The sequence below is a fragment of the Xyrauchen texanus genome, chromosome 7 (genome assembly GCF_025860055.1).
Source record: "Xyrauchen texanus isolate HMW12.3.18 chromosome 7, RBS_HiC_50CHRs, whole genome shotgun sequence".
NCBI lineage: Eukaryota > Metazoa > Chordata > Actinopteri > Cypriniformes > Catostomidae > Xyrauchen > Xyrauchen texanus.
In genome coordinates this window covers 25,410,821-25,426,851 of record NC_068282.1, presented here as the reverse complement: position 1 = coordinate 25,426,851, position 16,031 = coordinate 25,410,821, and the positions used below count along the sequence as shown (strand labels likewise).

Below are 16,031 nucleotides of genomic sequence, written 5' to 3'. Positions count from 1 at the left end.
TCCCAGATGTTTATGACTTTCTTCTAATGAACACAAATAAATATGATTAGAAGAATATCTCAGCTTTATAGGCCCTTTCAATTGAAGTGAACGGTGTCCAGACCATTGAAGCTCCGAAAAGCACATAAAGGCAGCATAAAAGTAATCCCTATGACTCCAGTAGTTTCCTATACTGTCTTCTGAGCAATGCTATCACTTTGGGTGAGAAACAGATCTATATTTCAATCCTTTTTTTTTACTATAAAAGGGAGGAGCGGCTGTCGTCCGTAAGAAGGTCAAGGAGTGGTTGAGGACCAGGCGACGGCGTGTTACTCTGCCCTTTTCTCTCCCTCCCAGGTCTCGAGGAAGGCGGGGAAAGCCTGCCGGCAGAGCCACATACAGCTGCTATGCGTGTGTTTATTCTGCTATGCGTGTGTTTATTTTTGTATATTTTTGTTTAAGTTTTCATAAAATTTCACTTTGATGGTTAGTCCGGCTGCCGCCTTCTCCTTTCCAACTTTAATCCCCACATTACAAAACCCAATTCTGAAAATTATGGGACAGTATGAAAAATGCTAATAAAAACAAGGAGTGATTTGTAAATTATATTCACCCTTTGCTATATTGAAAGCACCACAACTATACATAATATGATGTTTTACATTGCGAATTATTTCTTATTTTTTTAAATGTATAGTCATTTCAAATCAGATGATTGCAACACGCTCTAAAAAGTTGAGACGGGCAATTTAAGACTAATATAAATTTGACAAGTTGAAATAACAAGGCGATGTGAAACAGATGTTAAACAGGTGAGGCAATTGTGTCATAGTACTGTATACTATATAAGGAGCCTCCAAAACAGTCCTTCAATAGCAAGAATCATTCAAGGCTTGTCAGCAAGATGAAAACCACTTCTGAATGCGCCCAATCTCTGATCCCTCAGACATCACTGTCTTAAAAATCATCATTCATCTGTAATGATATCATGAACATGCTTTTCAGGCCTCTCATTGCACACCCTTTAGTTTTTCCATTTTCATCTCACATTATTTTATATGAATTTTTTAACATTCTAATTACTTAGTCATACTGACGTCAACCAGGGTTCAAAATGTCCAATGACTACTCAGTAATTCACATGACCAAGGAGCTATTTAATTCTGAATTTATTATGATTATTATTATTTTCATATAAAATCATGTGAGAAGAAAAGGGACAAACTAAAAAACAAAAAAAGTGTGTGAAATATAGAAGGGTAGTCAGTGGATATTCCGTACCTATTGGTTATTATCCGTACCTATTCCGTAACTACACATTTTAATAAATATTATTAAAACAGAGTAAGATGTAAACTACAAAAACAAAGTGTGTGCAATATGTGCCTCTAAAAACTGGTTCTAGCTGAATGGAAAAGTTTTGAAGTAATGGGTAAAGAGCTACTGAAATGTGACATTTTTTAATTTGTCACTATGTTGACGGTCACTAACTGCGTAAGGAAAACTACAGGCGAATATCCAACCTGAAACTGTCTTTAACTCGGTAATTAGCTCCCCTATACACCCCCTCCACCCTTTCCCAATGTTTTCGTCGTCATATCACTCGTCCAAGAGGAATGCCGTGTCTGTATGATTTAAAAATAACCCCATCTCATCCTCTGCCTGACACGCTGCTCCTGTGAGTCTCATAGTGGTGCGAGCAGCAGGAATGCGAAGATGGCTACAGATCTGGGAGAGCTACTGGTCCCGTACATGCCCACCATTAGAGTACCGAGGACAGGAGACAGGGTTTTCAAGAGCGAATGTGCTTTTTCCTACGACTCTCCAGTGAGTATGTTGTGAAATTATTGCTGCATGAACGTATGGAAAAACTTTGGCGCACTTTCTTCCCACGGTCTCACGTGAAAAGCCGCGTAGAACGCGAGACGGAGGTTCCTCGTCCACCATTCTCCCGCTGAACTTATGTGACACCCTTCAGAAATAAATAAATAATACACTTATGTTTACATCTTGAAGTGGGAACTGTTTTTCTTCTCTACATTGGCGTTATTCGCGATTCAGGTGTATTAGGATATTACAAACAGAGCCAGGCTGAAAACTGACCTGTATTGGGGAAAATCTGTGTGAGAATCATTTCCCAGTCTTGTTATGCATTCGACATCCTTCCCCACTCTAGTACACTTAGGCTGTTTGCGATTATTCTGTAATTTTGTTGGGGATTTCTCTATTTTATATCAATATAACCATAACAGCTGCTCTGTCACTAAATATAAATGTAAAACTGGGATTTCCCAAATGTACTGTAAAAAGAAGCAGCTATAGCCATGACCTGTAAATACAATCCATGTCAATGTATCAAATATCAAGCATATTATAAACATGATGCATTTTGACTAGCTGTTAGTTAGTTTAGTCCACAACTAGCATCCAGCGTAAACGTTTTAAAGGTGACTCAGCTGTTTGGAGTTCATTTTAGACTAAGGTTATTTTTACACACTCTCTGTTCAAACTTGTGTGTCACCAGGAGCTAGTACTGACAGGTTTTTTCAGTCTAGTGGGCCCTAAACACACAAATACACACACTGGCCATATAATGCCTGTGTTTGTATTCAGATTAATTTAGGAGATAGCTTATTTGTTCATATTTTCTGTAACTGATAAACTTTTTAATATTTAAAGAAGAATAATGGAAACACTTATTCATATTTTTTATTAAAAGCATTAAGAAACATTATGACATTATTATGATGCACAAGGGCGGACTGGGACTAACAAGTGGCCCTGGACTTTCTGGCCCAGAGCAGCCCACCAAACCTGGCCCACAACACACCACACCATAACACACTGGCTCATTGACTTCATTTTCCAGCTCAATTTCAAATTTTTGTGTTAAAAAAAAAGAACTTTCTATTGACTGCTAATCATGACACCCACCAGTGCAAAAATGGTCACAGCTTTAAAATATATAACTGGATTTTTCTTTTTGAAAAAGCACACAAAAATAAGCACGTTATACCTCAGACAAATAACATGTCTGAAAACGTTTTTCCAAACATACAGATGTTAGGTTAAAATGTACATGAATGTACAAGGTAAAGTGTGTATTTTAGGTGCTTTGACAAGTCAGCATTTCTTCAAAGATTTAAAAAATCTTAATCACCTTTCATCTTTTTTTTCTAGAAGTGCAATTAAACTATTGTCTTAGTTAATATGAGGTTTGGGAAAAAACAGGTATAATATTAATATATTATATATAGTTATATAGTTGTAAAAGATCATAAAATAATGTGTCACACAGCAGGACACCTATGACAATGCTAAAAATGTCATGTGCCCATTAACAATGTTTACATTTTTATTTTAAAAACCAATGAAAGAAAAGTTAGCCAGAATTATGTACATATATATAAATATAAACAAATATAAATATCCATCCATCCATCCATCCATCTTCAACCGCTTATCCGAAGTCGGGTCGCGGGGGCAGCTGCTCCAGCAGGGGGCCCCAAACTTCCCTATCCCGAGCCACATTAACCAGCTCTGACTGGGTGACCCGAGCGTTCCCAGGCCAGTGTGGAGATGTAATCTCTCCACCTAGTCCTGGGTCTTCCCGAGGCCTCCTCCCAGCTGGACGTGCCTGAAACACCTCCCTAGGGAGGCGGCCAGGGGCATCCTTACCAGATGCCCAAACCACCTCAACTGACTCCTTTCAACGCAAAGGAGCAGCGGCTCTACTCCGAGCTCCTCACGGATGACTGAGCTCCTCACCCTATCTCTAAGGGAGAAGCCCGCCACCCTTCTGAGGAAGCCCATTTTGGCCGCTTGTACTCGCTGACCTAGTTCTTTCGGTCATGACCCAACCTTCATGACCATAGGTGAGGGTAGGAACAAAAATTGACCGGTAGATCGAGAGCTTTGCCTTCGGCTCAGCTCTCTTTTCGTGACAACGGTGCGATAGAGCGAGTGCAATACCGCCCCTGCTGCCTCGACTCTCCGGCCAACCTCCGCTCCATTGTCCCCTCACTCGTGAACAAGACCCGAGGTACTTGAACTCCTTCACTTGGGGCAAAACCTCATTCCCTACCTGGAGTACGCACTCCATCGGTTTCCTGCTGAGAACCATGGCCTCAGATTTAGAGGTGCTAATCCTCATCCCAGCTGCTTCACACTCGACTGCCAAGCGATCCAGTGAGAGCTGAAGGTCACGGACCGATGATGACATGAAGACAACATCATCTGCAAAAAGCAGCGATGAGATCCCCAGCCCACCGAACCAGCACACCTTCCCCACCCCGACTACGCCTCGATATCCTGTCCATGAATATCACAAACAGGATTGGTGACAAAGCGCAGCCTTGGCGGAGACCAACCCCACATGGAATGAACTTCGACTTTGTGCCGAGGACCGGACACAGCCCTCGCTTTGGACGTACAGGATTGGATACGCCCTAAGAAGGGACCCCCACCCCGTACTCCGCAGCATCTCCCACAGTCTCTCCGGGGGACCCGGTCATACGCCTTCTCCAGATCCACAAAACACATGTAGACCGGATGGGCATACTCCCAGGCCCCCTCCAGGATCCTTGCGAGTAAAGATCTGGTCCGTCGTTCCACGGCCAGGACCGAAAACCGCATTGTTCCTCTTCAATCTGAGGTTCGACAATCTAAAAAATATAAATATATGCCTAAATAATAAACATATCTCTTAAAGTGTAGATCTTTGCAGATATTTTGCATATGTTCACTCTATGTGAGTTTGTTGCCTCTTTATATCTGTAGTGTTTTAATTCTTTCCCCAGATAATTCTTGAGAAAATGTGTAATCCCTATTCTTTCTCAAGCGCTGTTTCTGTTATCCTTTAAAAAAAAGTACGCCTCAAAGACTCAAATTAGCAAAAAGTTATATTTGTATTACTTATTTTCAAAAATTTTATCAGGCGTGAACAGGGCTGGACTGAGAAGAGAAATCGGCCTGGGATTTTACATAGTAAATGTCTATTTTCGCTGGCCTTTTCTGCATATCGCGCTGCCATTTTGTGGTCCGTTCTGCAGAACGCGGCAGCTCTTTTTAGCTTATCGCGGCCCATTCGGTCCGTTTCGCGGCTGACCCACCCCAATGGCCAGTCTGTCCCTGATTGCCCCCAAAATGCGTCAGCCCACCGGGAAACTGCCCGGTATGCCAGATTACCAGTCCAGCCATTAGCGTTAGCAATATTCAGCAAATTACTCTTCAGCTCACTGCGTTATGAATAAATTATGTAAATTACTATGTACTGCTCATAGCTTTACTCTTTGCTGATTTTATATATGCTGCTGTTATTGTATTTGTTGTAACTTGCAGTTATTTGTCTTTTTGTGATTATTCATCCATAATATGTGTTTACATATTATATATAAAATATTAATATGTTGTCTTTGGTTGACACCATTATTGTGATTTGTATGTCAAAAAATGAGGTCCATATGAGGTATGGAGTAAATGCGCACAAATGAAAATGTGCTTATATATATATAAAAGTAATTTTAGAATAAAAGCCATAAAAAAAAAATCAAAATAAAAGCCATTGTATCGGCTTTACTTATAGAGATAATTTAATATTCGCTCTGTAATGGGTTTTGTGCGGGCATGTTGCAGCCTAGGGCGACTGCCTATTTTGCCATTAGGATGGGCGGTACTTGTGTAGCAACGGGCTGGCCCAAATTACCCAGCGGCCCACCGGGAAAACTCCCAGGGTCTCCCAATGGCTAGTCTGCCCCTGATGATGCATAATGTGTATTCTTTCCTTCTAACCAAACACTGATATACCCTTAAAAATGTATTCTTTGGCAGTGTCATGGTAGAGTGATGATAACAGATGATAACTTTGTTACTTTGATATGTTACTGAATAATTACTGCAAGGTATTTGAAAAAACCTGTTCCTTATATTACTATGGTACCAGTAAACCAGGGTAAATTATAAATATTTTAATATTTAAGGTAAATTCGCAATTGTGAAAGGAGACTGTTAACAGAGTAATATGTTTGGACTACATATATGTACATATTTTGTAATTTCACAGATTATACTGTAGGTTCAATTCAGTATTTTATGCACTGCAGTAATTAGTCTGTTAAAAGGATACAGATGATGTAGATTATGTACTGATATGTCGGAGTGGGTCCTCTATTCATGTATATGTTCCTTTATCATGTTAATTATTATAATTTTGCTAATGATGCTGATCTGGGCTGTAGTCTTGATTTGAACTGCCTGCTCTAATCTATAATAACTGTAGTTTTTGTTTACAGTTGTCCTGAAATTACAACATGAAATTAAAAAATGAAATAAAAAGGTGTACATTGCGAATAGTTGTTTATAAAATTATGTTTAACATGAATTCATAATATTTCATGGTCATGTCTGTCTTAACATAATTCTTGTGCATTCAAGGAATCAGAAGGAGGTCTGTATGTGTGCATGAACTCATTCTTGGGTTTTGGAAGAGAACACGTGGAGAGACATTACCGGAAAACTGGACAGAGTGTTTACATGCACTTAAAACGGCATGTGAAAGAGGTAAGAACACTGACAATTTTTTTTTTGCCTGTTCTTGAATAGACTTCAGACAATTGCTAAAAACCTAATAGAAGAAGTAAATGTTTTGTTTACTTTAATTATTTCTTACTTTAATGAACTGTTATGCCCAACTGGCTGAAGAGCACCGCAAAATGACGCCACGATAGGCTATGCCAAAGGGGAACGCGACAATTTTTGGCCCGTTTTGTGTGTAAAATCCAGGGCGGATTTCTCTTCCCAGTCCGCCCCTGGTCCGAAGTAAAATTCTAACTATTATTGGTAGCAAAAAACTTATTATAAAAGTAAACTATCATAACTTATTATAAAAGTAAACTATCATAACTATCAAACTAACAGTTTACTATCATAGATTAGGTCTTGATGAAGAACTCCACTGTGTTCTGTTCACTTGAATTTTGACTCTGTTTGATGCTTTTTGTATGCAATAAGGTCTAGTGCATCCAATGTAGTGTTACTGACAGCATAGCTTAAACTACTAGATAAAAAAATTAAGTGTATATATAACGGTTGCTACTATAAATATAATGTAAATGTGATTATATTGAAATAATATAAAATATACATTTTAATGTACGTAATTATATAAGTGAATAATTAATTTATTGTGTGTTCCACGTTAGCTAAAGTTGCATTACTAATAAAGGAGCTATGAATTTACCAAAGGAAAACAATACAGGAATATACATTTTGACGAAGGCCTATGACTTAATATATACTCTGTTCTCTTTGTGTAATTACTGTGTAAGTATTCAGTTGTGAGGGAATCTGTGGTGTCCGTAAATAATTTAATTAATGCTATAACTAGTTGGAACAGATGGGACTGGCTTAGGGGGATAAGCCAGTTGAGGTTGATTCTAGGGATGGGCATTCATCAATAATTTGGTATTCGTATATTTAAGCTAATAAAAAATGAATAATCAAATATTCTATTATTAAAATGAAGGTAATTAATGAGAAAGATTTTTTTGAATAATTTTTTAGTCTTAAAGGTTGCATCACCATTAAAAAAAAGGCTTCTATTTACATCCAAAACAAGCTTATATTATATCCTGTGTGTTTTGTTGTTGTTGAAAACATTTAAACAAATAATGCTTGAAAAACAAAAGTACAGAATGAAAGCATTTAAGCTCATGCAAAGCGAAGAAAAAGAAACCGCTAATAAAGTAGACTGATGCTATTAACGTGCAGGATGACTATATACACTCAGCATATAATAGTTATGTTTATATTGTATCTCAAGTCAAAATCAATCATATCCACATGCTCAGTAAACTATATTCATTTATACATACCAGTTTAATTGATGGAATGTCCCTCCACTAGCAAAGTCTCCCTTGATGCCATGTTTGTTGTTTACAGAAGCATCACAGGGATTCGGTTGCAACAAGGACACTGCTTTCTAATGAGTTGCACATATACAGGAGTAAAGAGTACATCACCTATACAGTACATTTAAACAGGAGCCCAGCTTTCTCACAGTAAGCCACATTCTGGCAACAACCTGCTTTTTGGTGTCCATCTAAACGTACTGACAGAACAGTTTGCTTATCAAATGTGATCAACTTGTGGCCACACTCAACAGCGCCACCCAGTACATTCTGTTATAACTGTGAGTTTTAGTTTGTGTGTTCAGGATTTAACATGCATCTCACTGTTTATATGGCCAGCAAAGCAACATTTTGTGAAATTCGAATAGTATATTTACTTTTGCAAAACGAATATTCGAGTATTTGACTGCTCGTGCGCATCCCTAGTCGATTCCTGTGGACTTTTATCACCAGTTTTCCATTCCTTCCTTCCTCCCTCCCTTTCTTTCTTTCTTTCTTTCTTTCTTTCTTTCTTTCTTTCTTTCTTTCTTTCTTTCTTCCATCCTCTTGAGGAATGAGTCATATTTTCACTCTATGTGAATCCTTCCCCAGATTATTCTTGAGAAAATGAAAAGCCCAGTGCTTTTACAAGCGCTGTTTCTGTTTTCCTTTAAACAAAGTAAGACTCAAATTGCCACAAAATAATCCTATTTTCTGCATTTTTATCAGACGTGAGCAATATTCAGCAAGTTGCACTACAGCTCCCTGCGTTATAAATAAATTATACAAATGACTATGTACTGCTCATAGATATTACCAGAAAGGACAGACTGTTTACGTGCACGTAAAATGGCATGTGAAAGAGGTAAGAACACTGACCATTTTTTTTAGGTTGTTCTTGAATAGACTTCAGACAATTGCTTAAAACTTAATTGAAGTAAATTTTTTGTTTGCTTACTTTATTTCTTACTTTAATGAACTAACTTGGCATGTTCACATGTAGTTTGTATTAATTACATTTTTGTAGTTATGATTTCTGTTATTCTGGAATTTTTTTTATTCTAATTGAGATCTTCTTGATAGTGTTCCAAAGAAAAAACTGAAAACATTCCTGTAATTTAAAGAAAAACCCAATATAATATGTTACTGCTTTTACTGAGCAGTATCCATAACAACAATAACAACTGGCCGTAGGGAGAACCGGGACTTTTCCGGGTGGGCCGTCCACGAAACGGACCCGAATGGGCGGCGATAAGATGAAGCGGGCTACGCGTTATGCTGAATGGGCCTCTACTGGCTGGTTAGTACCGCAAAATGGCGCCACCATATGCAGAAGGGGGCCGTGATATGCAGAAAAGGACAGCGACAGTGTAGTGTTACTGACAACATTGCTCAATCATTAACTACTAGATAAAAAAATTATGTAAGCATAATGGTTGTTACTATAAATATAATGCAAAAGTGATTATATTGAAATAATATACAATTTTACTTACAATATATAAAAATAGCTCCCCCTTCCTTCCTTCCATCCGCCCTCTCTTTCTTTTCTTTCTTTCTTTCTTTCTTTCTTTCTTTCTTTCTTTCTTTCTTTCATCATCCTTCCATTTTTTTTTAAATCTTGAGGAATGAGTCAATATTATTTTATGTAGTAATTGCCATTATGTTGTCCATGCAGAAGATACATTTCCAGTGTTGTATTATTTAAAATACCAGTTTTACACAAGGTCTTTCATATTGTTTGTCAGGAAATATGTAATGAATGCAATATGATAGTTTTAAAAGTCTCATAAAAGTCATCAGATGTAGACAAAAAGTTGCTGTCTCATTTTTTAATTGTAACATGGTCTTTCAGTCCAAATTCATAAAGAATAATTTGAGAGAAGCACTTCTGTTGATTCTCATCTTACTCTAATACAATGGCCCAATGCTGATTGATTGTTCATTTGGAAAAGGAACTTAATTGTTTAATGGTGTCCTCTTAGGTTCAATTGAACCTAGATGGACTGGATAAGTGCTTGTGGAGCGGAGGGGGGCGGGGCCGGGCTAGAATGTTGTACGCACGTTCCCTAATCGGCCTGATGAGGTGCGCAAGGGATAAAGGTGGCCGGTGACGACGGTTCGAGAGAGAGAGAATTACAGGCATGCCCGTCATGTGTGTGTTTATGTTTGTGCTTTTGGTTTGAGTTTAATTAAAATATTATTTATATTGACAAGCCGGTTCTCGCCTTATCCTTGCCCATCTTAACCCCCTTACATTGCTGTTTTTTTTTATTTAATGTCTGAATCTGTCCAGAAATGGCTGACCTTATTCCTATATCTCTTGTGTCTGAAGTTTTTAAGATGTCTGTTTTCTACACAATTGAATTCTACCCATGTTTGTATTTTGCGGTGCAATCTTTTTTCTTTAAAGCTTTTATCTGTTCACCATACAGATACATGATTGTTTTGGCTCTGACCATGATTCAGTAATATTTGGTGTAAATACACACCCATGTTAGTCTGTATACACACCCATGTTAGGGGCTTCAAACGCTTTTGTAGATTATGTTACACTTTATTACCCTTGTTGTTTCCTGCTGTAATTACAGAAAGCCACAGGTGCTGCAGGGGGTGCCTTACCAAGAAGAAGAAATGGAAAAGTATTTTTAGGTAAGTCTGTTTTGAAGTAACAAAGAAAAAAACACTTTCATAATCTAGTATATAAACCAAAATACAGTCATGTGATGGTACCTCGAACTCTTTTGAACAAATCTCATATTATTCTGTTTAGCAAACTCACTCATCCCTGGCTGTGGCTAAATTTAGCTAATTTATTTGTATATGCAGTCAGTAACTGTTCTAAATCTAAAGTGCCACATGCTTGCCCTGGCCTAATCTTCTGCTGTGGAGGGTTGGTTTACAGTTGCCTGCTATGCCTGTCAGCTGCTGTGCCCTATCAACCCCCCAGGCTGACACACTTCTACAATTGGAGGGGGTGACGTACGAGGAGGGGGACCAGGGGTCTCTTATTCTCATGCATCCAATCAATATAAATGACTCCTTCTCTGTCTGAGGGCAATATGCCAGTAAAGATGCCAATCATTTAGTTATTCCTCAGTGCCTTGCCAGATATGACATATAGACAATTCTGACTAATCTATTAAAGATAATATCAGTGGCTTGAACCGCAAACCGATGCGTTGATAAGGTGTCTTTTTTTAGTCTGATGATCTAATCAGATTGCATAGTCATGTTATCAGACCACAGATAAAACCCTTGAAATTGAAACGTTAAATCTAATTTAATTGGCATGTTGTCTTCAAAATAATTCAATATATTAAGGTGTACCCTATATTAAGGCCGTATTTGCCTCTAAATCGAAGTCCCTTTTTAAGGCAATTCAGACCAAAATTGGGAACGCTCCAGGGCAGCTATTTTCTATTAATACAAGCTCCTATCTACTTGTATCGGGAAAGACCAAAATCTCCAAAACGTTTTGTCAAGATAATGATGAAAGTAAATATTTCAAATCAGCAGTAAAATGTGTCAACAATGGTATCATAATTTGTGCTTTTTAGCTGATGATGCTCATGGTCAGATAATACACATGCACTATTTCGAGTTGACTGACAATGTCAGTATCTAAAAGGGGATTGGCACTTTTAGCTGTAAGATGGGACTTCCTATTCTACATCTACCTTATTGGTGTTCCAGTTTCTCCCCTTCATTTGAATAGAAGTACTCCATCTAGGAATAAAGAGTCTCTGTTCTAAATTCAGTTTATAAAACTGCAGTGACTTAGCACTATGCTATAATATAACATTTGTGAGACCATTATTATACTGTTGAGCGCAGTCAATCTTTATAGTTTAATCAGTTAACAGTCAATCAATAGTTTATCAGCAATGACATGAAGAATGCAAAAATTTCAATCATCTAACAGATTTTAAATAGTTAACATGACATGTCAAGAAGTGTGTGACATGCCATACTTCTCTCTCAAATGATTTTAAACAACATTTTTCAAATTCTTGTATAATTAATTACAATTTGTGTTGTTTTCATGACCACATTTGAATTTACTTGTCACATTTATCTCACACTGTGAATTCAGCAACACTAGGTGAAAAATGTTGTTGCTGAAATCGGTCTGTTTACTGAAATTCGAATCGGTGCCTTCCCACATATGGGCAAGTGTGCACTCCAGTTTCTGGGTGAAATGCCCACAAAATGGTGCCAAAAGCGATCAGTATTTTTAGTTGTATATGATGTAATACAGTCAATAGGAAGGCATATTTTTTTAACTCTACCCACACTAAACCTAACTGTCAGTGGAGTAAAAATTATATTTAAAGTTTTCGCAAAAACAGCACTCAGCATTGTTTATTTGATTACTTCCTGATTTCATTGGGATCAGAACAAGTGTCTCGGAGGTTGCTCGCACAATGCGCGAGAAATGTGTTTACACACAAATTGATCCAAAAATGACTGATCGGGTATACCGCTTGTCAGTTTGGCTTAGTGGGATTTATTTTAGGGCAGGGACGTAGTTTCCAGGGGGGATGGGGGGAGGTATCCCCCCCCCCCCATAAATCAAATCAAGCAAGTACAACCCCCCAATATTTATACCATGATCAATGGAAACATGTAGATGCTTCATCCTGCAACCTCCCCAATACTCTAGCCAAATCTACATCCTTGTTTCAGGGTATATGAACTTTCAGAAGCAACATGTCGATTTCCATTGGGATCATGTTGGTTATCTACAGTACATCTGCACTTTTTTTTTTTTTATTTTAAACTGAAAGAAATTAATTGTACTTTTGAAAAATTTGCTTAAAATTATGTTCACTCATATAAGATAAAGAGTAGTCAAATCAGTCATAGTGAAAAAGTTGCCTTATAACACATGCGCTCCCTTACAAAAAATCTAGAGTTCTGGGAAACTTGCAACAAATTTATAATGAGTTGCCACTCATTATTTTCACATGCAAATGAGCTTGTGATTCGCCACAAATGTTTGCCAGAAATTTGCAGCTCTTCACCAGTAGTGGTGAACCTGCAGCAAACTTTTGGCAACAATGGACAATTTGCTGCAAGTTTGCAGCAAAACTCGTTTGCATGTGAAAATAATCAGTGGCGAATTTGCAGCAAGTCTGCGTTAAAATTGCCATGAACTCTCGATTTTTGTTAGTGCAGGGCGCACAATTATTAGTGCCTTCATGTTGAGATCATATGACCAGTATGTTAATATTACACAGTAATTAGATGTCTTTACTCATGGAAAAAATTAATCGAGGCTGACTGTGAATAGAACATTTCTACAATGGCATCGGTACCTGAAAACCTTTGCTATTGCATGATGCTGAATGTATGCCGATAGGTGTCAGCACAACATAAACTAAACTATTGATCAGTGCACCTGAGTGAGCTGCAAAAAAGTTAAAAACTGACAAAGAAAAATGGTGTAAAAAAAATTATAAAAATAAATAATGACCAGTTGAAGCACTTAAAATGTACACTTTCCCTTATGGATCAGAATTTTAAGCTAAAATATGTAAATTGGATAAAAAAATTTGCTGTTCAGATATTGATTTAATTAAGGCAGCTAAATAAAAAGTATACCAGTGACACAAGGCTGTCTACGTCCTTCTCTAATATGACGTATATGAAAAGAAATCCCTTTTCTAGTGTTTACATTTTGTGCAGTTTCTTCAAGTGTTTATTAATAATTTTTGGGAAATATTTTAAGAACTTGTTCTCAGAGCTGTCATCCCATCAACTCTTGCTTAAAAATAACTCTCTCTGCTTCCTTTCCTGAAGATTTAGAACTCAACCGTGATTTTAATGGAGATGATTATGAGTATGAAGATGAAGCCAAGCTTGTCATATTTCCAGACCACTTTGAGATTCCTTTACCAAATATTGAGGAGTTGCCCGCACTGGTTAGTGAGTGTGTGTGTGTGCGCTCATGCTCACATAAGCCCTGCATGCTAAAGGCCTGATTTGCTGTTTGAGTTTCAGTGCTTGCCTGCAAACATCATTTTTATTCTGTCTACAGATAAACTTAGGTAATGTATATACTCACTGTTTATTTCTCTCATTGTGTACACTGACGTCATGAGATATTCTATATTTTGTCTCTTGTATTTTTCATTTCACCAGTAACAGATGATATTGTTATACTCTAAAATACGAAACAAAATTATTTCCTATATACATTCTCATAAATACAGTATTGCTACATTGTTACACAGCAAGTTTTGTGTTTTTAATGTTATTAAAGAGTAATGCTTTTGAAGAAATTATGAATTATGAATAATTATTGATAGAAAATTTACACAGTATTCACTCAAATTTCCCTAAAAAAAGAAAAGCATTTTCACAAGGCTGTGGCAAGATTTCTCAAATTACCAAATATTGTCAAGTTAATCTGGCCAATGTCTCGATCTATCAATGCGCATGGTGTATGAAAATTAATTAGGCACAGTTTGGATAAGTACTTGTTCATACAACACATATACAGTAGATGCACACAAATAAACACACAGAGACAAATTGTTTGTATGTAGACACTGGCAATTGCATGGAGTGCTTACATACTAATGTTTGCTTTGCTTATGTTTATTACCTAGTTATCTAATCGCACTGTATATCCTGTCAGCTCAGGATTCAGATTTGGCTTAAAAGGCTCTTAAATCCGATTAGCTGTATTCTGCACGACTGTCCAACTGGCTGTGGTAACTTAAGCACTTACAATTATTATTACATACAGTTTTATGTTACTTATGTTCACATGTCTCTGTAACTTTCAGGTGTCAATAGCCTGTGACGCTGTCCTCACTGCTCCATCTCCATACAAAAAAAAGGAGTCTGATTCATGGGAAGAGGAGATCCAAGTGTCTAGACATGCCAGAAGTCTCAGACAGCTGGAGAATGGGGTTCGGATTCCTCCCAGGTTGGTTGCATGGGAGCCCAGTGTCATATGGACCTCCAAGTACGCTAGAGATGACTGATGCTTTCTTTAGAACACAGCTTGAATTGGATATGTCTGCCTTCCTTGCCAGATAGAATAATATCAAAACAATCTATTGTTTTGTGCTGAAGAGGTGGACATTTTTGTAGGAGATACCTTATTAAAATACTCATGAGAACTCTTAGAGATCTTTGGGGCAATGCATGGTATTGGTGGTGGGTTGTTACCCAGATTTGGGTTGGAGGTCTGTTCTGATTGGGTCGTGGACAGCAGGGAAAAATGTATGGTAAATGCAAAGAATAAAATCCAACTAACCATACAATCATGCATATTTAGGATTGGAAAATAATAGGCTTATCAACTTTTGATAGGGAGGAGAAAACTCTTCCCATATCTTCTGTTGACAAAGGCTGAGTCTAATCAAACTCTACTGTATTTTGTTGCAAATTCATCTGCTTCTTCATAGAAATAGTCTAGATTAGGAAGATGCCAACATGTGCAGGTTGCATTAAAATGCCTTCTTTTTGAAAGCCTTGAAAAAAACCTATGTACGGTAAAATTACCCAGATTATAATACATATTTGCAAAGAGGATGAACATGGCTTGTGCCAACCATAATGTATTGTGTGCTAGATTATTGGCTGCGAAAATGTATAATACTTTAATAGTTTAATTATTTTTTATTTAATATTGTATTATATATTATGGGCTCTATTTTCTCGAGTGCGCAAGTTCTAAGTGCAATGTTCGTGCCTGCGCAAATGGGTGTGGGTGGGAGTGTTTGCGCAATCTGTGGGTGTATGCGTGCAAACTATGGGTGTATTGCATGTTAATAAAGTGGCACAACTTCATTATTTTGATTAGATTTTCATTTAGTTTTGAATTTAGAAATATGTTTGGTTTATTTAATTTTTTTTCGTGTTTCAATAAAGGAATTCGATTTTTCAAAATTAACAAGAAGTGGAAGTGAGTTCAGATACAATCACTTTTAATACTAGCCATGATTTGCGAATCAGTAGATTAAAAATATTAATAATAGTTACAGTCTTTATAATATTCAGTGGAGTGTAAATCCAAGTCCTGACAAGAACCACATTTTCCATGATTATAAAAAGAGTGTGTCAATGTAATAGAAATATGCCTGACTTTCAACAAGGATGCAAGGATGCAAGAAGTCCATTTTTCTATTCTTCTAATTCATTGCATAC

General features: G+C 37.3%; 1 protein-coding gene across 2 annotated transcripts in view; it reads left to right on the top strand.

Annotated features, from left to right (window-relative positions):
* The first annotated feature begins 1,651 nt into the window (after positions 1-1,651).
* Positions 1,652-16,031, top strand: part of usp13 (ubiquitin specific peptidase 13) — a 42,909-nt gene continuing 28,529 nt past the window's right edge. For both annotated transcript variants that reach the window (XM_052130791.1, XM_052130790.1), the window contains exons 1-5: positions 1,652-1,806; positions 6,412-6,537; positions 10,457-10,517; positions 13,671-13,792; positions 14,663-14,805. In XM_052130791.1, coding sequence (XP_051986751.1) covers positions 1,696-1,806; positions 6,412-6,537; positions 10,457-10,517; positions 13,671-13,792; positions 14,663-14,805 — 563 coding nt within the window. In that variant the 5' untranslated portion in view covers positions 1,652-1,695. The remainder of the gene's footprint in view (positions 1,807-6,411; positions 6,538-10,456; positions 10,518-13,670; positions 13,793-14,662; positions 14,806-16,031) is intronic.